Source organism: Rutidosis leptorrhynchoides, chromosome 2, assembly GCF_046630445.1.
Source record: "Rutidosis leptorrhynchoides isolate AG116_Rl617_1_P2 chromosome 2, CSIRO_AGI_Rlap_v1, whole genome shotgun sequence".
NCBI classification, from domain to species: domain Eukaryota; kingdom Viridiplantae; phylum Streptophyta; class Magnoliopsida; order Asterales; family Asteraceae; genus Rutidosis; species Rutidosis leptorrhynchoides.
This window is the reverse complement of record NC_092334.1, coordinates 628,536,378-628,563,331: the sequence shown is the minus strand read 5'-3', so window position 1 is coordinate 628,563,331 and position 26,954 is coordinate 628,536,378. Positions and strand designations below refer to the sequence as shown.

The window sequence follows — 26,954 nt, the reverse complement described above, 5'->3', positions numbered from 1 at the left end:
TTTTGTTAGTCCTTAAGAAATATAAAACTTAAATAGGACCCCTTTGTTGGTACTAATGTAAATTATTTTTACTTTTGGGACCTTTTTGTATGTTTCGATCTAAATAAAAGTCACTCAATATGCACTTGTAAGGACTTTTCTGTGTGGTCGTTAATAATATTATAGGACCCGATAATTGGTTTCATAATCTTATTACCTTTTAGGACACTTTTTTGCGTCTATACTTTATACGACCGCCATAGTTAGTACACATCTCTTGTTGGTTCTATCATGCCAAAAGGTCCTATAAAGTGACATTATAGGACCAATTTGGGTGTCCTATATGTACACTTTTGTTGTAGTGGACCCTGTTACCTGAGTTCAAACAAGTACTTGAGTTTGAATAAATATTGATTCGAACAAATGGTGTATTCGAACAATTTAATAAGAAGAAAAAAAAGTGTATCTAGGCTAAATTCCCAAAGTTTTATATGGGCACAAGTAGATACAATGCTAGTTAAATTTGTTATTTCTGTAGTTATCCTTGTACTAAGCTTCTTTGAAGCAACTTTCTAACCATGCTCAAGTCATATTATGTATTGCCAAATTTACAAAATACAATCTTCAATTGAAAACATTCAAGATTGTGAACACCTGTTTCCTATCGACCATACAATATTGTTATTGTCTGTTTATCAACTGATGAAAAAGATTTATGTCCATGAAAGTATTCATCAGTGAAAAAAGCGGGCTGTTTAGGTTCAGGTAATTTGCTCTCGCTAACCAACATAAGAACCACTGACAACATAGTAGGCCTATCTTCTGCATGATGCTGCACGCATAGTAGTGCAACGTGTATCGATCTTAATACTTCCGAGACGATACATGAAGCGCGTAAAGATTCACATATTAGTTCAGTACCTTTGTTTTCTTTGTACAGTCTCCATGCCTACATTAAACAACCGAATATTTCAAGTATTGACAAACTAAATAAAGGGTATTCTTTATATGATCACTTGTATATAAGTATATAACATTAGTACATTACTTACATGTCCAAGAAGGTTGTCTCCGTGGTTTTCGTGGGTGAATTCTCTGTTTTTCTTTCCACAAATTATCTCCAACACCAAAACGCCAAAACTAAATACATCCGACTTTATAGAGAAACGCCCGTGTACTGCATACTCCGGAGAAATGTAACCACTGCAGCAGAGTTTATAACAAAATAATTTATAGTTTTATAGTATACCTACAAAAATAATTTAATAGATAAAGGTTCATGAACTCTTACTATGTTCCAACAACTTTTTTTGTCTTTGCGATGTCGTCATGGCCTACAAACTTTCTAGCAAGGCCGAAGTCGGATATTTTAGGATTCATGTTACTGTCTAGTAGAATATTACCCGCCTTGAGATCTCTGTGAATAATTTGAAGGCGTGAATCTTGATGTAGATACAGTATACCTCGTGCCATCCCATGAATAATGACAAAACGCTTAGGCCAGTCCAGCATTAAACTTCTTTCTTTATCTGCTAAAAAGTTGCTACTAATCAAGCCTAGTTATAATATTTTTTTTTTTTTTTTTTTTTTTTTTTGGTAACGGTGGAACCCCAACTAAGAAGCAGGCACATTGGCCCCAACGCAGCGAGTAAACCACCGGATAAACCGCAAGCCGACCCTCACGGTTACCAGGTAAAGCAACCTCAGGTGAGCTCCCTTTTTGAACGAGATGGCAGTGCCAAGAATCGAACCCGGGTGGCTCCCTTCACTGGAAGTGTCGGTGGCCATCCAGGCTAGCCTGGATGGTTTAGTTATAATATATAATAATTAAATAATATAATATTTTAAAATCAAGGTACTATAGTTGAAGTTATAGAGACGAAAATCGAACCAAAGAGAAAAAAGTCCAAGCTATTATTAGGCATGTATTCGTATATCAAGATCAGTTCATATTCATGAACGCAATATCCAAGAAGCTTCACAAGATTTCGATGCTGAAGTTTGGCAATACAAGTGAGTTCATTTTTGAACTCATCAAGCCCTTGCTGAGATGTTTCTGACAGCCGTTTCACTGCTACTTCTTGACCGTCTTCTAAAACACCCTAAAAAAGATTAACATTTACAGTTTATGATACTAATAAGCATATCTCCTGTTCAAAAAGCATTTAAAACAACATAATAATAATAATAATAATAATAATAATAATAATAATAATAATAATAATAATAATATAATAATAATAATAATAATAATAATAATAATAATAATAACACACACGGTACGTGCTAAGTGCCGTCATGGTAGGAGCCCGGATGTGCCGCCCCCCGATGAGGGAAATGGTGTTGTTCGTTTTGTGCTTCATAATTTTTCCAAGCCACTAGCTCCCTCTTCTCCTGCTCGACTTTGTATTGAGGATGGTTCGGTGCGTGATCATAACGATGGTTTTGACGTGGCTCTCCTGGATCAGTTGTTCTCTAAGGGGTTTCGCACGGTTAAGTCTATCCCTCCCAAGTGTCGTTTGGGGTTTTCTCGGGTTTTGAAAGGTGCTCTTGATAAGGTGATCTCTAAGCCTGATGACATTTCTAGTTGGGTCTCTTTGTTGGTGTTACCCCTTTGTACCCTTAAAACCTTTCGGCCACGGAGTAGTCGTGAGTCTAGGTCTTCGATAAAGCGTCGGCATCAGGAAGAGAATATTTCCCGTGCTATTTGCTCTTGGGGGACAGCGGGTGGGAGTTTACAGCTTGTGAGGGAGTATTTGGCAGAGGATTCTCCTATGTTGTCAGTGGTTGATGATGAGGTCCTTGATTTGGAAGAGCGTAATATTAAGCAGTGTCGTAGGAAGATTTGTGATGGCCATTACACCGCTGCAGCTCGTGTTCTTTCTTCATCAAGCGTTGCTCCTTATAATGACGCCACACTGGCGGACTTGCTGTCTAAGCACCCTTCTTCTATCGCTCCATCCTTGCCTGATATGACGGTTGATCACCTTCACCTCGTTACGACTTCTGCTGTTGTTTTGGGCCAGATTAAAAGTTTTCCTCGGGGCACTTCATGTGGTAGGGATGGTTTACGTGCACAACACCTTATGGATTGCTTGAGTGGTGCTGCTGTGGCAGTCTCGGATGAGTTGGTTGGCTCTATTACCGGAGTCGTTAATCTCTTTCTAGCTGGAAGGTGCCCTATGGAATTAGGAGAGTATATTGCTAGTGCTCCCCTCACACCGCTTGTCAAGCCCGGCGGTGGTCTTCGTCCTATAGTTGTGGGTACTGTTTGGCGACGTCTTGTTTCGAAGGTTGGCGCGGCTATGGTTGGCCAGTCTTTGGGAAGTTACTTCGATGGTCTTCAGTTTGGTGTTGGTGTTTCTTCAGGTGGTGAGGCTATTCTTCATGCTGTGAATCGGCTGATTGAGGATCGTGGCTCTGATGTTGGCCTCTCTATGTTATTAGTTGATTTTCAAAATGCCTTCAATCTAGTTGATCGTACGGTCATGTTACGTGAAGTTCGCCGCCTTTGTCCGAGCATTTCTCGGTGGGTTGAATTTTGCTACTCTAATCCAGCCAGATTGTATTATGGGAACCACACATTATGGTCTTCTCAGGGGGTGCAACAGGGTGATCCCCTTGGTCCGCTGCTTTTTGCTTTGGTCCTACAACCCTTGGTTTCTAAAATCAGAGATAATTTTGAGGTTTGTCTTCAGGCGTGGTATTTGGATGATGGTACTATTATTGGGGACACTTTGGTGGTGGGGAAGGTTTTGCATTTGATTATGGAGGATGGGCCTCGTTTTGGGCTGCATCTCAACGTTGAAAAAACAGAAATTTTCTGGCCTACGGAGGACCCTCGCAGCAGGCAAGTAGGTGTCTTTCCTCCTAATATTGCTCGGCCTTTAAATGGTGTTAAGTTGCTTGGGGCCCCCGCAAGTTCCGATCCTGGTTTTAGTAGTGAACTGGTGATGCAAAAGGTGACCAAGTCCATTGCGCTTATGGATAAGGTTGCTAAGCTTGATGATCCTCAGTGTGAGGAGTTGTTGCTTAGGGCATGTATGGGAGTTTCTAAACTCTACTTTTCCTTGCGTACTTGTCCTCCTAGTATATTTGAGGCGGCTCAACGCGCTTTCGATGGAGCCCTTCGATCTTCCTTGGAGCGTATTGTTACTGCTTCAGGGCCTGGGTTTGGTGATTGGCAGTGGCGGCTTGCCACCTTGCCATTTGCATTTGGAGGGCTTGGTGTTTATTCTGCAGGAGATGTTCGTCATTATGCTTTTCTGGCTTCTCGATTACAGTCTGCTGGATTGCAGACCAAGCTCCTACGTCATGCGAGTATTGTTGGTCTTGATCGTGCTTTTGAAGATGCATTGGCTCTGTTTAATAAAACGGTTGGGTTTGATATTTTAGGTAATCCGAGTGAGGTCGCTGCCCCAATACTCATGAAGAAATTGGCAGATGTTTATTTCACAAAGGTTACCGCTTCTGCAGAATCCACTTTTTCGTTATCTCTCCGACAATCGGCCTTATGGAAATCACAGCAGAGTGATCACACCTCTGCTTGGCTAAGGGCAGTCCCTATTTTGGGGTTGGGTCAGACGATGAACGCAAAGACTTACCGATGTGTGTTGTGCTACCGGTTAGGTGTTCCATTGTTCTCTATCTCGACGGCATGCTCTGCCTGTTCAAGGGTTTTTACTGGAGATATTTTCGGGGATCACGCGGTGTCTTGTGCTGGTATGGTGGGTATTAAGCATCGACATAATATTGTCCGGGATTCCCTTGTTGATGTTTGTTATCGATCTGGGATTTCAGCGAGAAAGGAGGTTGACATTGGGTTGTCTGGAGGGAACGACAGGGCCCTCAGACCTGCAGATGTGTTACTTTATTCCTGGGATTGTGGTCGCGATGTTTGTGTTGACTTGACAGGGTCTTCTCCTTTGACACAGTCTGGGCTTTCTGACTTTGTCCCTGGACGTGCTGTGATTGATGCGGCTCGTCGGAAGCGGGTCAAGTACGAATCTAGTTGTCTGGCGTTTGGTTATGGTTTCATTCCTTTCTCATTTTCTTCCCTTGGGGAATTAGAGAAGGAGGCTGTTTCTTTGCTAAAGCGGGTTCAGAAGGGTTCGATGACGCAAGATATTGGTGCCAGTGCTGCTACTCATATTTTTACTAGGATAGGTTTTGCTATTGCTAGAGGTGTGGGGGCCCAGATTGTCTCTAGGCTTCCCACTAATTTTTTGTAAGTTTTAAAACTTTTAAGTTTATAATAATAATAATAATAATAATAATAATAATAATAATAATAATAATAATACCTTGTAAACAGGACCGAAACCACCTTCTCCAATTTTATTGGAGACATTGAAGTTATCTGTGGCCCTTTCTACTTCGGTTAGATTAAAAAACTGCAAATTATCAAGAAGTTCCATCCGCAAACTTGTTTTCTTTTCATCAAGCACATATCCATTGTTTCCTATAATAAGATGATATGTTAGATTAATCTTAGTTGCATCTATTTTTAGAAATTACTAACTTGTGTTACCTCGTCTTTTCATGTAATTTCTTTTCTTCATCTTTCTACTTGCATATGCTAACGCAGGCAGCAGTAGAAACAAAGACATCAACAAGAATACGATGACTAGTACGTTCCGTTCGTTGGGGCCAGCGTGTTGTACCACCTGACCTATCATTATGGAAAAATACTCGTTAAGTTTGGGGGTGTGTGTGACAGTGGATGTCTATACTTGTATATATATTTAGCAACTATATGGTGCTTAACATTAGGGGATCAGGATCATATCACTTCCTATTAGGGATGACATCGAGTCGGGTTGGGTTTAGGTAATCCCAGACCCGAACTCTATTAAGAAACCTTGTCTCAAACCCGGACCCATACCCGTCAGGTTCCAATTAATTACTAAACGTTGGGTTATCGGGTTTCCCAACAGGTAAACGGAGATCCCCATTTACTTACTAACTCTTGGGTTAATGGGTTATTCGCGAGTATCGAATATCTCCTTTTTTTAGTCATTCTCATTCACCTACTTCTATTTTTTTTTGTTTCATTACTATATTAAAATGAGTAGTAAATCTAAATGACTATATATAAACATCGAACAATAGTATAATAGCATATATTATTATTATTATTATTATTATTATTATTATTATTATTATTATTATTATTATTATTATTATTATTATTATTAAGTTTTATTATTGGTATTATTGAAATTGAAATCCCCATCGGGTCGGGTATTCGAGTTTGTATCCAAACCCATTCCAGACTCGAAGCTGTACAAAAAATTTTAATCATCCCTACACCCGACTACCCGGACCCAGACCCGGCCCAAAAAAAAGGATTTCGGGTTTACCCATCGGGTACGAGCCTTTATGTCATCCCTACTTCCTGTAAAAAAAGGAAGACAGTTTTAGAGTGTATTATGTATATATATTTGCCTATGAATGAGAAGCAGATCACTGTTTCAATAACCTTTATGGTATCGTCAGGCCAATAAACCCTACCCGCCCATCCCCTCTCATCATAAATTCTTCACCAAGACTGATTCAGAATTTCTTCGCTCTGTTCAGTCAAGTTTCGGGTGGGTTTATTACCCATTAATTTTCCGTCTACTACAATTTACAAACTTCACACCCAGTCGAAACCGTCTGTCTTTTCGGGCTACCCATCCAACTATCGGGGTATTAATGATACGATCTCGACTCAAAAAAGATACTTATCTCGCACCACCTAATCTTTGATGACTCCATCTTTTTGTTCTTCCAAAAACAAGTTACCCCCACATCTCACCAGGATTTCCTGTCCAACTCTATTCATCTGATATTTCTAAAGAGAAAAACATGCTCTGGCCCAAACCAAAAGCTATCCCCCTTAGGCCTCAACAGATCCACTCCATCCACTTCAACTGTTGGCCCAAACACACCAACATCACCCAGTCGGCCCAAACCTCCTTAGCCCACTGGAAATTCCACCTTAAACAACCCATCTCTTCCAGTTGCCCAACCCAATTCACATAGTACTAACCAACCTCTAATTACATACTCCCCGGTCCCAATGACTTCGGTTGTTAATCATAACACTTCCTATAACAAAGTAAGACAGTTGTACATTGTATACTGTATATATATCTCCCTACGAATGAGAAGCAGATCACAGTTTCAATAACCTTTAGTTTGTGATTGCTTATTTTAAGTGCTTCTCTGACTAGATAATAAGCAAGGACCAACCTACTTTTTTTTAGTGCTTATGCCTACTGAAAAGAAGATAAGCAGTTTGTATTTGCTAATATGCATAAAAAAATAAATAATAAGCAGATAAACACTTATATAAGCAATCACAAACACCCTCTTTAGTCCATTAGCTACAAACACAAAGACAATCCAATTCAAAATTTTGAACTTTCAAAAAAGTGCAGACTATTCTCACTATAACATGTGTACCTTGTAACTCAGATGCGGCCATTTTTAGGTAAAGATCTTGCTTTGAATCATACTCTCTCGTATCCATAAGCTCATGAAACCACAACAGACAACCACTTCCACCATTGCTAATATCTAAACTTGCGTAGGCTGTACAAGAACAATCCCTTTTACAGGTCATCTCACATTCTCCTAAACTCATGCTCACGTTATAATATGACTTTCTCGTATCTGGTACTTTGACTCCTCCTGCAATTTTACGAAACCCGTCCGTATTCCCACAATTTAAAGCCTTTTTACGTTTACACCCACTTGACCAATCGGATGCATCCCATTGTTGTTGGTTTTTTGGTTCAAACCCTTCCATACAACCACAAGGTGGATGCGTATTAATACTGCAGCTACCATAAGGACCACATAATGCAAATCGGCCACAACTATCAACACTTGCATCGGCATACACCAACCACTCTTGAATTCGCTCAATCCAATGCAAAATCTCAGTCTTTCCCTCCCATGTCAATACTACCCGCATGATAACCGAACTTTTAAGTTCATATTTATGATATATTTCTTTCTCGTTAACAACAAACTCAAGAGAGTAAATTGGATTTGGTATGTCAATACCAAAGCCATTGAACCCTACACCATTCCATGGTCCAAGTCTCGTTAATAATTCCTTACCCCGCCACCCGAATATTTGTGGATATCCATTTGTGTTTACGAGATCATGATACAGACCCGGTGCAGGATCATCCGGACTCTTCCATGATGTCATGCACCATTCAATACCCGTTACAAAATCCTTCCCAAATTTCATTCCCGGTAGAAACGTGTCACCAGGGTAATCAAAACTTTGCCATATAAGGTTTCGGTTGGTGTCTTTTTTTTTATCCCACACAACAAGATTTCCAGTATCCAGAAGCTGCACCTCCACCACAGGAGCATTACCATTACCACTAGCGGTTGAATTGGATGACCAGGCCACCGTGTTGCCGCCGCCTTTGAGAATCAACAAGTTTCCATCTTTTGTAACTTTAAAGAAGCCTAATTTATCAGTTATTGGTGTCTCCCTGTTAGCAACCCAAACAACAGTACCGGTTGATATCTTCTTGTACCATATCCCCAAGTATCGATTTTTTGAATTTCCTGGGCTAAAGAAGCCCATTTCAAACATCTCCCCTTGAGAAACAATGGTTTCACCATCTTTGATTTCTTGATTTGCAGATATAGTATCATGTGCTGCACATTCTGAAAGCACCAAGATCAAAGAGATAAAGAGGATTAATGGTAGGGAATGATCCTCCATTCAAAACAATGATCATATTTGATTTCTATTATTAACCTTATCGCTTATAATTACAAATTATTAAAATGGTTGAATGACCAAGCATCAAAAGTCAACTCAATTAAAACTAGTCTTTCACAACTGTGACTTGTTCCTTGAATAATAATACTTTAAATTAATAATCTAATGGACTGTTTTGACTAATACTTGGACTGTTGAGGTGTTTTACTTCTAGAAGAATTATTATTAAGATTTAAGAGTGCATAATTAGAGAAAATTGTTTGTAAATGTACCGAACTTTCAGTAAAATACTATTGTATGCGTCCAACTTTCAAATCTCTTATTATATGCATTCAACTATTTAATTTGTTCTATTGTATGTATTTAACCTGCTGAAGCAGGTGATCTTCCAGGTCACTTCAATTTCATTTCTAGACTTTTACATTATTGGCCCCTCATATTTGTATACCCTAATTTTATTGATCCTTCCGTTAAACAAAATATTTCATCTTCATCCATTCATCATCTTCATCATTGTTTCATCTTCATCGATTCATCATCTTCATCCTAATACAAATTGACCCAACTCGGTCCTATATCCTTTGACTAATGGTGATTAATGCAAATATACTTTTGTTTCAAATATCAGTAGTGTATGTATAACTTGGATCTATAACTTTAAACCCAAATGAGTTTTGTTTTTGAAATCTCAGCTGGGGTTTGAACATTACATAAAAGAAGAAATAGCAGTGTACGTCTTCGAATTTTTAGTTACTTAAAGCTGTCGTGCACTATACTCCCATCTTTATTTTCAAGAATCAAACTTTTGTGTCAGTACGTATTTCTTGAAATTGTAATCTTTCCAAATTATTGTAAAGTTCAAACTCTTGTTGTAAACTCAAGATTTTGGACCAAGAATCTTGCTTATACGAGATCTTCTAATTTCAAACTCTAAGAAAATATTTTTTTTTCTATTAGGATTACAGCAGCTCCATTTACAATCTGAATATCGTGTTCCGTAAACATCAATTTGTAAAACAGAGTAACGATTTGTAATCATGTAGCCACGGTCAAGTCATCTTTAAATAAGCATGAGAATCGAATTCGAAATATAATAGAGTTTTTGATGTAGATTCCCGAATCAAAGTAGTTCAAAAACATCATCCAAATACTCGATCAGTCCTTTCGTCGTCTGAAATCCTCTGATTCGCTCCAATTGAAATTTTTAACGTTTATGATCTAAAAGTTCAAATATCAGATCTGAGGACTGATGCTATCAAGGTTAGAAATTAACCACACACTAATCTCTACGATGATGTTTGTGGTGTTTCTTCATTTTTACTTTTTTCAATCCATGCTTAAATCGATCTAGATTGTAGATTTTTTTGAAATTATACAATAATGAAGAACACCATATTCTAGATTTAGATCTGAGTTGATGTGTTGGTGATTTGAGGAAGAATGACGGTCTGAATATTAGCTGATGATGATGAACGATATGTATTTTGTGTCTTCTAATTTTTTTTTCAATGTTATTAAATCGATCCAGAATTTGGGTTTGTTAACATTTTTTAAAGAAATTAGGGTTTACAAAAATGAGGACCAATAATGTAAATGTCTAAAATTAAAAATAAGGTGACTGAAAGGTTACCTGTTATACTAAGTTAACTACATACAATAAAACAATTTAAATAGTTGAATTCATACAATAGTAGATTTGAAAGTTGGATGCATACAATAGTATTTTGGTGAAAGTTCAATGCATTTTCAAACAATTTCCCGCATAATTATGTCTGATTATACTTAGCCAAACTTTTATTTATAGTTCTACAAAATTCAATTAACCCTAATTCAACTTTGTTTCCCCCTAAATATGTATCAGTCAGAATACGAAGATTACAACTTACAACTTCTCCAAAAGAAATACTCCGTATGTTTCTCTGAATCAATATAAATAAATTAATTGCATATGTCTGCTCCACCAGCTAGACCTAGAGCCGATTAGGATTACGTCATTAAACTCTTATAATCGGAGATAGTGGTATGTATTTATATATGTATATATTGATATATGGATTGTGATTTACCAGCAAAAAATTGTGTATACTAATGACGTCCGTCATGTCACGTTGCGTCACGTGCAGCATCACGAGCAACGCGTGCCGTCCAGCTTACTTGGAACCCTTGGCCGAGCTTATCAGTATATTCAAGTCAACGCTACGTGTCTGGTAGCGTGACGTTCTCACGGGGTTGACTTGGTATTGCTGAGCTGGACCAGAGCCCTACAAATTAGGAACGTGAAGAACGTGGAGTAGGTTGTAGGCATAATTAGAAGGTTCTAATGGTAGTTATTGATAATGTTAAAAACGAACATATATTTCATAGCTTTATCTTTCAAGAAAAACAAGCTTTTAGTTGCAATTGTTCTATTTACAAGTGATATTCGTTTAAATAATAAAAGGTGAAGACAGAATACAGATTCGACGATTTGAAGACGCAAACGACCAAAATGCTAAAAAGTACAAAGTTCAATCCAAGTGGTTCAATTTATTTATGAGAAACGTCTCAAAATTACAAGAGTACAAGCCGCAAAACGCAAAGTACAAGATATTAAATCGTAGGAAAGGACGTTCGAAAATCGGAACCGGGACATGAACCAACTATCAACGCGCGACTCAACGGAGCTAAAATTACAAGTCAACTATGCGCATGAATATAATATAATATATATATAATTATATAAAATTATATATATTATATTATATTATTAAAAACCGTCGGCAAACTAGCAAACAAAAGAATGTGACCAGGAATAGGCGGCCATGCGATCGCATGGCCAACATGCCCAAAATCCATGCGATCGCATGGAACACTGTAGCAGGCCAAGTCCTATAAATTGGAACGTTTTCTGCCGAGTGTAGTACACCTTCATTCACTGATCTCTCTCACTCTCTCAATTATATTTATATTTTTATTATAATTATAGTTTTAATATTAAGTTAATAATAATAAGGTTATAGTGGCGAATGTTTTAAGTTTGTAAGTCGAAACTCTGTCCGTGTAACACTACGCGATTAATACTTATTGTAAGTTATGTTCAACCTTTTTAAATTAATGTCTCGTAGCTAAGTTATTATTATGCTTATTTAAACCGAAGTAATCGTGATGTTGGACTAAATATTTAAGACGGGGTTATTGGGCTTTGGTCCATAATTGAGGTTTGGACAAAAGATCGACACTTGTGGAAATTGGACTATGAGCTATTAATGGGCTTTTTTTTTAATTAAATGATATCTTGTTGATTTAATATAGAGATTTCTAATTTGTCGTATTTATATATAACCACATACGCTTGACTGGGTACGGTGGGCGGGATATTTATAAATACGAATAATTGTTCATTTGACCGGACACGGGGATGGATTAATAGTCAATGGACTCATTAAAACAGGGGTGGATTACATTCAAGGGTAATTGGTGTAATTGTTAACAAAGTATTAAAACCTTGGATTACACGCAGTCGATAACCTGGTGTATCATTAAACAAAGTATTAAGACCTTGTTACAGTTTAAGTCCCCAATTAGTTGGAATATTTGACTTCGGGTATAAGGGTAATTTGACGAAGACTTTCGCACTTTATAATTATGACCAATGGACTATTATGGACAAAACTAGATGGAGTTATCTAATAATCCAGGACAAAGGATGATTAACCCTTGGTAATAAACTAAAATTAACACGTCAAACATCATGATTACGGAAGTTTAAATAAGCATAATTCTCTTAATTTATATCTCATCGTACTTTTATTTACTGTTATTTTATTTATCGTACTTTAAATTATTGCATTTTTATTTATCGCACTTTTCATTAATCGTCATTTACTTTACGCTTTAAATTAAGTTATATTTATATTTAATATTTTACGTTAGGTTTTAATTGTGACTTAAGACGGAAAAGCGATAAACCGGTCATTAAAAATATGCTTATGAACTTTGTATACATTTTCATATATGCTTATTTGAAAAATTGTAGAATTGATAAAAATATGAAAATGAGTATAAGTTTAATATGGATTAAGCATGTTATTGCAATTGTTTTAAGTTGTTATTCTGCTAACACTAATGCATACTTGGATGCACAAATTTTGTGTTTAATGTGTTTTACAGAGAAATACCGATACTGACGGTGCATCATCGTCTAGACAACCTGAACAAGAACCACAGCCAGAGATGCCACCTGAGCCACAACAAGAACAACAACAACATTATGATCAACACCTACCATATTATGAACCAGAACCACAAATTTTTACTGCCTACATACTACTTCCCGCTCACCATTTAATAGAACACTCAAGAGTTAATTAACAGGAGTTACATCCCAATCTAAGATTTGATAGAAGCTGGAGAGATTTCCCGAAATACCAACGTAAAATATTTAAGCTTTGGACCAAAAATGTGGAAGTACCGAGGGTAATAGATTGGAGACCTTTGTAACAAAACTTCAAACTTGGTGATCTTCAAATAAAACATAAGTCAAGTGAGAGCCATCCGCCATATGAACTAGACAAAAGAACCATATACCGTCAATTCCATATTTTGTTTTAAAGGTTGGTGTGCCAGAGTGTCTGAAGACACCCTTTTTGGTTCTCTCGGTTTTTTAGGATCACAGCACTCATCTCATTCCCCAACAACTCCTCCGGTGACTCTCGGAGCAGGGTGGACAATTGATGAAGGGTCATGGAATTTAAGTCCCACGTGACTTATAATGAGAAATAGTTTTTGTGGATTTAGCCCCATCCAACTATATTTTTAGCGGTATTATACGCCCCAACAAGGCTCTCGTGTAGGAATATTTATCCAGCCCCTATACTGAAATGTCCCGTTCTTATTGATTAAAAACGTTCCATATTAATTGATTTCGTTGCGAGGTTTTGACCTCTATATGAGACGTTTTTCAAAGACTGCATTCATTTTAAAACAAACCATAACCTTTATTTCATCAATAAAGGTTTAAAAAGCTTTACGTAGATTATCAAATAATGATAATCTAAAATATCATGTTTACACACGACCATTACATAATGGTTTACAATACAAATATGTTACAACAAAATAAGTTTCTTGAATGCAGTTTTTACACAATATCATACAAGCATGGACTCCAAATCTCGTCCTTATTTAAGTATGCGACAGCGGAAGCTCTTAATAATCACCTGAGAATAAACATGCTTAAAACGTCAACAAAAATGTTGGTGAGTTATAGGTTTAACCTATATATATCAAATCATAATAATAGACCACAAGATTTTATATTTCAATACACATCCCATACATAGAGATAAAAATCATTCATATGGTGAACACCTGGTAACCGACATTAACAAGATGCATATATAAGAATATCCCCATCATTCCGGAACACCCTTCGGATATGATATAAATTTCGAAGTACTAAAGCATCCGGTACTTTGGATGGGGTTTGTTAGGCCCAATAGATCTATCTTTAGGATTCGCGTCAATTAGGGTGTCTGTTCCCTAATTCTTAGATTACCAGACTTAATAAAAAGGGGCATATTCGATTTCGATAATTCAACCATAGAATGTAGTTTCACGTACTTGTGTCTATTTTGTAAATCATTTATAAAACCTGCATGTATTCTCATCCCAAAAATATTAGATTTTAAAAGTGGGACTATAACTCACTTTCACAGATTTTTACTTCGTCGGGAAGTAAGACTTGGCCACTGGTTGATTCACGAACCTATAACAATATATACATATATATCAAAGTATGTTCAAAATATATTTACAACACTTTTAATATATTTTGATGTTTTAAGTTTCTTAAGTCAGCTGTCCTCGTTAGTAACCTACAACTAGTTGTCCACAGTTAGATGTACAGAAATAAATCGATAAATATTATCTTGAATCAATCCACGACCCAGTGTATACGTATCTCAGTATTGATCACAACTCAAACTATATATATTTTGGAATCAACCTCAACCCTGTATAGCTAACTCCAACATTCACATATAGAGTGTCTATGGTTGTTCCGAAATATATATAGATGTGTCGACATGATAGGTCGAAACATTGTATACGTGTCTATGGTATCTCAAGATTACATAATATACAATACAAGTTGATTAAGTTATGGTTGGAATAGATTTGTTACCAATTTTCACGTAGCTAAAATGAGAAATATTATCCAATCTTGTTTTACCCATAACTTCTTCATTTTAAATCCGTTTTGAGTGAATAAAATTGCTATGGTTTCATATTGAACTCTATTTTATGAATCTAAACATAAAAAGTATAGGTTTATAGTCGGAAAAATAAGTTACAAGTCGTTTTTGTAAAGGTAGTCATTTCAGTCGAAAGAACGACGTCTAGATGACCATTTTAGAAAACATACTTCCACTTTGAGTTTAACTATAATTTTTGGATATAGTTTTATGTTCATAATAAAAATCATTTTCTCAGAATAACAACTTTTAAATCAAAGTTTATCATAGTTTTTAATTAACTAACCCAAAACAGCCCGCGGTGTTACTACGACGGCGTAAATCCGGTTTTACGGTGTTTTTCGTGTCTCCAGGTTTTAAATCATTAAGTTAGCATATCATATAGATATAGAACATGTGTTTAGTTGATTTTAAAAGTCAAGTTAGAAGGATTAACTTTTGTTTGCGAACAAGTTTAGAATTAACTAAACTATGTTCTAGTGATTACAAGTTTAAACCTTCGAATAAGATAGCTTTATATGTATGAATCGAATGATGTTATGAACATCATTACTACCTTAAGTTCCTTGGATAAACCTACTGGAAAAGAGAAAAATGGATCTAGCTTCAACGGATCCTTGGATGGCTCGAAGTTCTTGAAGCAGAATCATGACACGAAAACAAGTTCAAGTAAGATCATCACTTGAAATAAGATTGTTATAGTTATAGAAATTGAACCAAAGTTTGAATATGATTATTACCTTGTATTAGAATGATAACCTACTGTAAGAAACAAAGATTTCTTGAGGTTGGATGATCACCTTACAAGATTGGAAGTGAGCTAGCAAACTTGAAAGTATTCTTGATTTTATGTAACTAGAACTTGTAGAATATATGAAGAACACTTAGAACTTAAAGATAGAACTTGAGAGAGATCAATTAGATGAAGAAAATTGAAGAATGAAAGTGTTTGTAGGTGTTTTTGGTCGTTGGTGTATGGATTAGATATAAAGGATATGTAATTTTGTTTTCATGTAAATAAGTCATGAATGATTACTCATATTTTTGTAATTTTATGAGATATTTCATGCTAGTTGCCAAATGATGGTTCCCACATGTGTTAGGTGACTCACATGGGTTGCTAAGAGCTGATCATTGGAGTGTATATACCAATAGTACATACATCTAAAAGCTGTGTATTGTACGAGTACGAATACGGGTGCATACGAGTAGAATTGTTGATGAAACTGAACGAGGATGCAATTGTAAGCATTTTTGTTAAGTAGAAGTATTTTGATAAGTGTATTGAAGTCTTTCAAAAGTGTATAAATACATATTAAAACACTACATGTATATACATTTTAACTGAGTCGTTAAGTCATCGTTAGTCGTTACATGTAAGTGTTGTTTTGAAACCTTTAGGTTAACGATCTTGTTAAATGTTGTTAACCCAATGTTTATAATATCAAATGAGATTTTAAATTATTATATTATCATGATATTATCATGTATGAATATCTTAATATGATATATATACATTAAATGTCTTTACAACGATAATCGTTACATATATGTCTCGTTTAAAAATCATTAAGTTAGTAGTCTTGTTTTTACATATGTAGTTCATTGTTAATATACTTAATGATATGCTTACTTATCATAGTATCATGTTAACTATATATATATCCATATATATGTCATCATATAGTTTTTACAAGTTTTAATGTTCGTGAATCACCGGTTAACTTGGGTGGTCAATTGTCTATATGAAACATATTTCAATTAATCAAGTCTTAACAAATTTGATTACTTAACATGTTGGAAACATTTAATCATGTAAATATCAATCTCAATTAATATATATAAACATGGAAAAGTTCGGGTCACTACAGTACCTACCCGTTAAATAAATTTCGTCCCGAAATTTTAAGCTGTTGAAGGTGTTGACGAATCTTCTGGAAATATATGCGGGTATTTCTTCTTCATCTGATCTTCACGCTCCCAGGTGAACTCGGGTCCTCTACGAGCATTCCATCGAACCTTAACAATTGGTATCTTGTTTTGCTTAAGTCTTTTAACCTCACGATCCATTATTTCGACGGGTTCTTCGATGAATTGAAGTTTTTCGTTGATTTGGATTTCATCTAACGGAATAGTGAGATCTTCTTTAGCAAAACATTTCTTCAAATTCGAGACGTGGAAAGTGTTATGTACAGTCGCGAGTTGTTGAGGTAACTCAAGTCGGTAAGCTACTGGTCCGACACGATCAATAATCTTGAATGGTCCAATATACCTTGGATTTAATTTCCCTCGTTTACCAAATCGAACACCGCCTTTCCAAGGTGCAACTTTAAGCATGACCATCTCTCCAATTTCAAATTCTATATCTTTTCTTTTAATGTCAGCGTAGCTCTTTTGTCGACTTTGGGCGGTTTTCAACCGTTGTTGAATTTGGATGATCTTCTCGGTAGTTTCTTGTATAATATCCGGACCCGTAATCTGTCTATCCCCCACTTCACTCCAACAAATTGGAGACCTGCACTTTCTACCATAAAGTGCTTCAAACGGCGCAATCTCAATGCTTGAATGGTAGCTGTTGTTGTAGGAAAATTCTGCTAACGGTAGATGTCGATCCCAACTGTTTCCGAAATCAATAACACATGCTCGTAGCATGTCTTCAAGCGTTTGTATCGTCCTTTCGCTCTGCCCATCAGTTTGTGGATGATAGACAGTACTCATGTCTAGACGAGTTCCTAATGCTTGCTGTAATGTCTGCCAGAATCTTGAAATAAATCTACCATCCCTATCAGAGATAATAGAGATTGGTATTCCATGTCTGGAGACGACTTCCTTCAAATACAGTCGTGCTAACTTCTCCATCTTGTCATCTTCTCTTATTGGCAGGAAGTGTGCTGATTTGGTGAGACGATCAACTATTACCCAAATAGTATCAAAACCACTTGCAGTCCTTGGCAATTTAGTGATGAAATCCATGGTAATGTTTTCCCATTTCCATTTCGGGATTTCGGGTTGTTGAAGTAGACCTGATGGTTTTTGATGCTCAGCTTTGACCTTAGAACACGTCAAACATTCTCCTACGTATTTAGCAACATCGGCTTTCATACCCGGCCACCAAAAATGTTTCTTGAGATCCTTGTACATCTTCCCCGTTCCAGGATGTATTGAGTATCTGGTTTTATGAGCTTCTCTAAGTACCATTTCTCTCATATCTCCAAATTTTGGTACCCAAATCCTTTCAGCCCTATACCGGGTTCCGTCTTCCCGAATATTAAGATGCTTCTCCGATCCTTTGGGTATTTCATCCTTTAAATTTCCCTCTTTTAAAACTCCTTGTTGCGCCTCCTTTATTTGAGTAGTAAGGTTATTATGAATCATTATATTCATAGATTTTACTCGAATGGGTTCTCTGTCCTTCCTGCTCAAGGCATCGGCTACCACATTTGCCTTCCCCGGGTGGTAACGAATCTCAAAGTCGTAATCATTCAATAATTCAATCCACCTACGCTGCCTCATATTCAGTTGTTTCTGATTAAATATGTGTTGAAGACTTTTGTGGTCGGTATATATAATACTTTTGACCCCATATAAGTAGTGCCTCCAAGTCTTTAATGCAAAAACAACCTCGCCTAATTCCAAATCATGCGTCGTATAATTTTGTTCGTGAATCTTCAATTGTCTAGACGCATAAGCAATCACCTTCGTTCGTTGCATTAATACACAACCGAGACCTTGCTTTGATGCGTCACAATAAATCTCAAAATCATCATTCCCTTCAGGCAATGACAATATAGGTGCCGTAGTTAGCTTTTTCTTCAATAACTGAAACGCTTTCTCTTGTTCATCATTCCATTCAAATTTCTTCCCTTTATGCGTTAATGCAGTCAAGGGTTTTGCTATTCTGGAAAAGTCTTGGATGAACCTTCTGTAGTAACCAGCTAGTCCTAAAAACTGGCGTATGTGTTTTGGAGTTTTCGGGGTTTTCTACTTTTCAACAGTTTCTATCTTTGCCGGATCCACCTTAATACCTTCTTTGTTCACTATGTGACCGAGGAATTGAACTTCTTCCAACCAAAATGCACACTTTGAAAACTTAGCGTACAATTCTTCCTTCCTCAATACTTCTAACACCTTTCTCAAATATTCACCGTGTTCTTGGTCATTCTTTGAGTAAATAAGTATGTCATCAATGAAAACAATGACAAACTTGTCAAGGTATGGTCCACACACTCGGTTCATAAGGTCCATGAACACAGCTGGTGCATTAGTTAAACCAAACGGCATGACCATAAACTCGTAATGACCGTAACGTGTTCTGAAAGCAGTCTTTGGAATATCATCTTCTTTCACCCGCATTTGATGATACCCGGAACGTAAGTCAATCTTTGAATAAACAGACGAGCCTTGTAGTTGATCAAATAAGTCGTCGATTCTCGGTAGTGGGTAGCGGTTCTTGATGATAAGTTTTTTCAACTCTCGGTAGTCGATACACAACCTGAATGTACCATCTTTCTTCTTGACAAACAAAACAGGAGCTCCCCACGGTGATGTACTTGGTCGAATGAAACCACGCTCTAAAAGTTCTTGTAATTGGCTTTGTAGTTCTTTCATCTCGCTGGGTGTGAGTCTGTAAGGAGCACGAGCTATTGGTGCAGCTCCTGGTATAAGATCTATTTGAAATTCAACGGATCGATGTGGGGGTAATCCCGGTAATTCTTTCGGAAATACATCGGGAAATTCTTTTGCAATGGGAACATCATTGATGCTCTTTTCTTCAGTTTGTACTTTCTCGACGTGTGCTAGAACAGCATAGCAACCTTTTTTATTAGTTTTTGTGCCTTTAAATTACTAATAAGATGTAGCTTCATGTTGCCCTTTTCTCCGTACACCATTAAGGGTTTTCCTTTTTCTCGTATAATGCGAATTGCATTTTTGTAACAAACGATCTCTGCTTTCACTTCTTTCAACCAGTCCATACCGATTATCACATCAAAACTCCCTAACTCTACTGGTATCAAATCAATCTTAAATGTTTCGCTAACCAGTTTAATTTCTCGATTCCGACATATATTATCTGCTGAAATTAATTTACCATTTGCTAATTCGAGTAAAAATTTACTATCCAAAGGCGTCAATGGACAACTTAATTTAGCACAAAAATCTCTACTCATATAGCTTCTATCCGCACCCGAATCAAATAAAACGTAAGCAGATTTATTGTCAATAAGAAACGTACCCGTAACAAGCTCCGGGTCTTCCTGTGCCTCTGCCGCATTAATATTGAAAACTCTTCCGCGGCCTTGTCCATTCGTGTTCTCCTGGTTCGGGCAATTTCTAATAATGTGGCCCTGTTTTCCACATTTATAACAAACTACATTGGCATAACTTGCTCCGACACTAATTGCTCCGCCATTACTTGTTCCGACACCATTTGTTCCTTTCGTTCTATTAACCCCTGGTCCGTAGACCTCACACTTCGCCGCGCTATGACCATTTCTTTTACACTTGTTGCAAAATTTGGTGCAGAACCCCGAGTGATACTTTTCACACCTTTGGCATAGCTGCTTCTGATTGTTGTTGCTGTTGCGGTTATTATTGTTGTTGGAATGATTGTTGTAGTTGCTGTTGTTGTTGTTGTTGTTGTTGTTGGGCCGTTTGTTGTAGTTGCGATTGATGTTGCGATTGTTGGGATAATTGTTGCGATTATTGTTGTAATTGCTGTTGTTGCTGTATTGGTGATTCTTATCACCGTTTTCCTCCCACTTTCTTTTGACTTGCTTCACATTGGCCTCTTCAGCAGTCTGTTCTTTAATTCTTTCTTCAATCTGGTTCACTAGTTTGTGAGCCATTCTACATGCCTGTTGTATGGAGGCAGGCTCGTGTGAACTTATATCTTTTTGGATTCTTTCCGGTAATCCTTTCACAAACGCGTCGATCTTCTCTTCCTCATCTTCGAATGCTCCCGGACACAATAGGCACAATTCTGTGAATCGTCTTTCGTACGTGGTAATATCAAATCCTTGGGTTTGTAACCCTCTAAGTTCTGTCTTGAGCTTATTGACCTCGGTTCTGGGACGGTACTTCTCGTTCATCAAGTGCTTGAATGCTGACCACGGTAGTGCGTACGCATCGTCTTGTCCCACTTGCTCTAGATAGGTATTCCACCATGTTAACGCAGAACCTGTGAAGGTATGCGTAGCGTACTTCACTTTGTCCTCTTCAGTACACTTACTTATGGCAAACACCGATTCGACCTTCTCGGTCCACCGTTTCAATCCGATCGGTCCTTCGGTTCCATCAAATTCCAAAGGTTTGCAGGCAGTGAATTCTTTGTAGGTGCATCCTACACGATTTCCTGTACTGCTAGATCCAAGGTTATTGTTGGTATGTAGCGCAGCCTGTACTGCGGCTATGTTTGAAGCTAGAAAAGTACGGAATTCCTCTTCATTCATATTCACGGTGTGTCGAGTAGTCGGTGCCATTTCCTTCAAAATAGTCAAATGGAACAAGTTAATCATACAGAATATTAAGAGTAGTTAATAGTATTTCGTAGCATAATATGAACTCATTTATAAAAGCTTTTTCTTCATATTAGCGTTTTATAAGTTTAAATTCAGGTAGTACCTACCCGTTAAGTTCATACTTAGTAGCTAATATACAATTCAACTACTACAATTCTATATGAAAAACTGATTATAATAATATTTCGCGTTCAAACTTTTATACAATATTTTACAAACTTACAATACCGCTTATTTTACATATATCATGAAATATAGCACACAATAAATTTGATACAAGATGGTTGTGAAGATAATTCTAGCTAGTACACAAGTCGTTCAGCAAAGGCAATAAAGACACGTAATTCATACGTCCAGAAACAAGTCATGCATTCTGGTTTTACTAGGATTACTTCCCATCCTTGGTCTTGTGGAACATAACCGTTATGGCCGTTGATAAGACATCGTGTTGTAACGTCGTCAAAGGGACGAGGGTTACGTAATGTCCAACAGTCCCGTAACAATCTAAAAACCTCATTTCTTACCCCAATTACCGACTCCGTCACTTGTGGGAACGTTTTGTTTAATAGCTGTAGCCCGATGTTCTTTTTCTCACTTTGGTGAGAAGCGAACATTACTAATCCGTAAGCATAACATGCTTCTTTATGTTGCATGTTAGCCGCTTTTTCTAAATCACGAAGTCCAATATTCGGATATATTGAGTCAAAATAATTTCTTAACCCATTGCGTAAAATAGCATTTGGGTTCCCCGCAATATATGCGTCAAAGTAAACACATCGTAACTTATAGATTTCCCAATGTGATATCCCCCATCTTTTGAACGAAAGCCTTTTATAAACCAAGGCATTCTTGGAATGTTCTTCGAATGTCTTACAAACTGATCTCGCCTTAAGTAGTTGTGCCGAAGAATTCTGACCGACTCTAGACAAGATTTCATCAATCATGTCTCCGGGTAGGTCCCTTAAAATATTGGGTTGTCTATCCATTTTGTGTTTTTATACTGTAAAATAGACAAGAGTTAGATTCATAAAAAAAAAATACTTATTAATACAAGCAATTTTTACATATATCATAAAGCATAAGCACACTATATTACATATATTACACCACACGAATACAACTATCTTATTCCGACTCGCTTGTTTCTTCTTCTTCGGTTTTGGTTCGTTTTGCCAAGTTTCTAGGGATATATGATGTTCCCCTAATACGAGCCGTCGTTATCCACATTGGTTTAGAAAAACCTGGTGGTTTAGAGGTTCCCGGGTCATTGTTACAACTTAAGGACTTCGGGGGTTGACGATACATATAAAGTTCATCGGGGTTGGAATTAGATTTCTCTATTTTTATGCCCTTTTCCTTATTATTTTCTTTTGCCTTTTTAAATTCAGTTGGGGTAATTTCTATAAAATCATCGGAATTCTCGTCGGAATCCGATTCATCGGAGAATTGGTAATCCTCCCAATATTTTGCTTCCTTGGCGGAAACACCATTGACCATAATTAACCTTGGTAGGTTGGTTGAGGATTTTCTTTTACTTAACCATTTTATTATTTCCCCCACCGGTTCTATTTCTTCATCCGGTTCCGATTCTTCTTCTGGTTCCGATTCTTCTTCCGGTTCCGACTCTTCTTCCGGTTCCTCTTCGGGAACTTGTGAATCAGTCCACGAATCATTCCAATTTACATTTGACTCTTCATTATTATTAGGTGAGTCAATGGGACTTGTTCTAGAGGTAGACATCTATCACATAATATCAAACGCGTTAAGAGATTAATATATCACATAATATTCACATGTTAAAAATATATAGTTTCCAACAAAATTTGTTAAGCAATCATTTTTCAAGTAAACACGGTCGAAGTCCAGACTCACTAATGCATCCTAACAAACTCGATAAGACACACTAATGCAAAATTCTGGTTCTCTAAGACCAACGCTCGGATACCAACTGAAATGTCCTGTTCTTATTGATTAAAAACGTTCCATATTAATTGATTTCGTTGCGAGGTTTTGACCTCTATATGAGACGTTTTTCAAAGACTGCATTCATTTTAAAACAAACCATAACCTTTATTTCATCAATAAAGGTTTAAAAAGCTTTACGTAGATTATCAAATAATGATAATCTAAAATATCCTGTTTACACACGACCATTACATAATGGTTTACAATACAAATATGTTACAACAAAATAAGTTTCTTGAATGCAGTTTTTACACAATATCATACAAGCATGGACTCCAAATCTCGTCCTTATTTAAGTATGCGACAGCGTAAACTCTTAATAATCACCTGAGAATAAACATGCTTAAAACGTCAACAAAAATGTTGGTGAGTTATAGGTTTAACCTATATATATCAAATCATAATAATAGACCACAAGATTTTATATTTCAATACACATCCCATACATAGAGATAAAAATCATTCATATGGTGAACACCTGGTAACCAACATTAACAAGATGCATATATAAGAATATCCCCATCATTCCGGGACACCCTTCGGATATGATATAAATTTCGAAGTACTAAAGCATCTGGTACTTTGGATGGGGTTTGTTAGGCCCAATAGATCTATCTTTAGGATTCGCGTCAATTAGGGTGTCTGTTCCCTAATTCTTAGATTACCAGACTTAATAAAAAGGGGCATATTCGATTTCGATAATTCAACCATAGAATGTAGTTTCACGTACTTGTGTCTATTTTGTAAATCATTTATAAAACCTGCATGTATTCTCATCCCAAAAATATTAGATTTTAAAAGTGGGACTATAACTCACTTTCACAGATTTTTACTTCGTCGGGAAGTAAGACTTGGCCACTGGTTGATTCACGAACCTATAACAATATATACATATATATCAAAGTATGTTCAAAATATATTTACAACACTTTTAATATATTTTGATGTTTTAAGTTTCTTAAGTCAGCTGTCCTCGTTAGTAACCTACAACTAGTTGTCCACAGTTAGATGTACAGAAATAAATCGATAAATATTATCTTGAATCAATCCACGACCCAGTGTATACGTATCTCAGTATTGATCACAACTCAAACTATATATATTTTGGAATCAACCTCAACCCTGTATAGCTAACTCCAACATTCACATATGTAACGACCCGCACTTTTTCGATCATTCTATACTTATAAGATTAATATTTACATAAATTAAACCTTGCCAACATGATAAGCAATCCAAATTGTTGAGATTTATGTTTCCGAAAAGAGTTTTACATAACGTTTGACCGTCTAGTTTGACCGATGATATCACGAACTATACAATATATGATAATTATACGTTTGTGTATATATATGTATATATACATATTTAACATGATTAAAGAATGTTTTAATACCTCATTTTATATTAATAACAACAAGTTATATGTGTATTTTGAAACTACTAACTTAAGTTTTCAAAACGATAACAATACGTAACGTTATTTGACATATATACTTAAGACTTATAATGTTATACATATATTGTATAAGTAATGTATTTAATTACTTTTAAAGAACTTAAATACATAAAACCATATAAGTGTATTCACAAAAGATAGCTATATTTGAATCCTCATTTCATTTTTCACAAAATTTCTATACGTATACCTAGAGTATTTGTACTCGTATCATACCTAGCTCCTATACGTATTTACTAATAGTAAATACACATCAAAATCACCACCTAACCAGCCATTATTCATGCCCTTAGAGCTAGGTAATTACTTTTGGATGATTACTTGACTAATTAACAAAATTACAAACTAAAAATCTTATCATGTATTACATGATACACATTTTTTTTAGGTTATAAGTATCACCATTTCTAGTTCATTTTCTAACCTCATTTTTAGTTAAACACACACTCTTTCACAACCCTTAAAACCCTTAATCAATTCAGCAAAGTTTCCAAGAAGATCTAGCTTCAAAAACCATACTAAAACACCATAAGAAAACCATACAAAAACACTTCAAGAAAACCCTCCAAGAACACCAACTTACTTCCAAACTTTCATCCACTTCTATCACCCTTTTGATTCTAGCTTCTTACTTCTCTTTTACAGCAACTTCATCCAAGGAACTTGAGGTAGAATCTATGTTCATAACCTTATTCGATTCATATATATATAGCTATCATATTTTGTGGTATACAAGTTTAACAACAAGAACATAGTTTGAATGTTTTCAAACTTGTTTGCAAACTAAATAGATCCTTCTAATTTAACTTTTAAAATACTTCAAGACCTGTAATATAACTTATGTATATGCTAATTTAACAAGGTAAAACTTGGTTTTTCAAAGTATAAGTATTTTTAGAAAAATGGTCATTAAATGATTTTGTTGTAACAAAAATGTTTAACTTCATATGTTTCACTAATGTTTCACTTATGCCGTATGATTTTGAATACAAACCAAGGTATTTACAGTTCATAGTCTTAAAGAAGAACTCGATCCAAGAAGATGGCAATTTGAATCAACGAAAACGGATTTGTAACGAAGAAACTATGACCGAAACAAAATTGGTTATCCTAGATCATTTCAACTACGGGATCAATTGGAAAAAAATGATATAAATCACATATTTCTAAGATAACATGATATTTTATATATATGTACTTATAATTCAATTTTATATGGTTCAGGATCACCCGTAAACAACACGAGAAGATTAATCATAAGATCCCATGATTGTACGCAACACGTCATTTGACAACACCGGTACTTTATGTACGCAACACGTCATTTGACAACACCGGTACCATGGGTCAAGATTAATCTCGACCAACACATATACGATGGGGTTTTATTGATTTCGTTGGGGGTTTTATTTATTTCATTGCGGGTATATTAAACATCTAAAAATGAACCATTAAAATTGAATTACTAACATCAAAATGCTAACTACGGACTAAGGAAATATTCAAAGTATTAAAAGTATAAACAAGTATGTATATATGACGATTGTTTAAAATGGAAGTATATTGATATATTATATATGGATAGGTTCGTGATATCAACCGGAAGACCGAGTCAAATTATTTATATCATCAAGACAAGAGTGAGTATATAGTCCCACTTTTAAACTCTAAATATTTCGGGATGAGAATACATGTATTTTATGTTTTACGATATGGACACAAGTAACTGAAAAATATGTTCTACGTTGAGTTGTACCACTGGCATACTTCCCTGTAGCTTGGTAACTAATATTTACAGCGGTATTGTAAACGCGAATCCTGTTGATAGATCTATCGGGCCTGACAACCCCAACCGGACTGGACGACCAGTATTCAACGGTTGCACAGTACTTCGTTTTGTGACTACACTTGGTACGGTGTAGTAAGATTTCATATTAAAGGGAATATGCGACGTGAAAATGTTAAGTATGGTTATCAAGTGCTCAACCACTTAGAATACTTTTATTAAACTGTTTATATACGAAATCTTGTGGTCTATATATATATATTGCTGCCGGCACTAA

At 36.1% G+C, this 26,954-nt stretch overlaps 1 protein-coding gene across 3 annotated transcripts; it reads right to left on the bottom strand.

Moving 5' to 3' along the window:
• Nucleotides 1–453: 453 nt before the first annotated feature.
• Nucleotides 454–8,774, bottom strand: LOC139893630 (G-type lectin S-receptor-like serine/threonine-protein kinase At4g27290). Of its 3 annotated transcripts, XM_071876806.1 has the most exons (8): nucleotides 7,429–8,774; nucleotides 5,510–5,650; nucleotides 5,283–5,440; nucleotides 1,871–2,081; nucleotides 1,271–1,511; nucleotides 1,032–1,182; nucleotides 901–928; nucleotides 662–811 (listed from the first exon to the last, which is right to left on the bottom strand). In XM_071876806.1, exons 1-8 carry the CDS (start codon nucleotides 8,714–8,716, stop codon nucleotides 795–797), a joined length of 2,235 nt encoding a protein of 744 aa, XP_071732907.1. In that variant the 5' UTR covers nucleotides 8,717–8,774; the 3' UTR covers nucleotides 662–794. The 3 variants fall into 3 exon arrangements, with proteins under 3 accessions (XP_071732904.1, XP_071732905.1, XP_071732907.1); XM_071876803.1 differs by having other exon boundaries at nucleotides 454–928; nucleotides 7,429–8,759; XM_071876804.1 differs by having other exon boundaries at nucleotides 454–928; nucleotides 1,271–1,508; nucleotides 7,429–8,759.
• Between the last annotated feature and the right edge of the window lie 18,180 nt (nucleotides 8,775–26,954).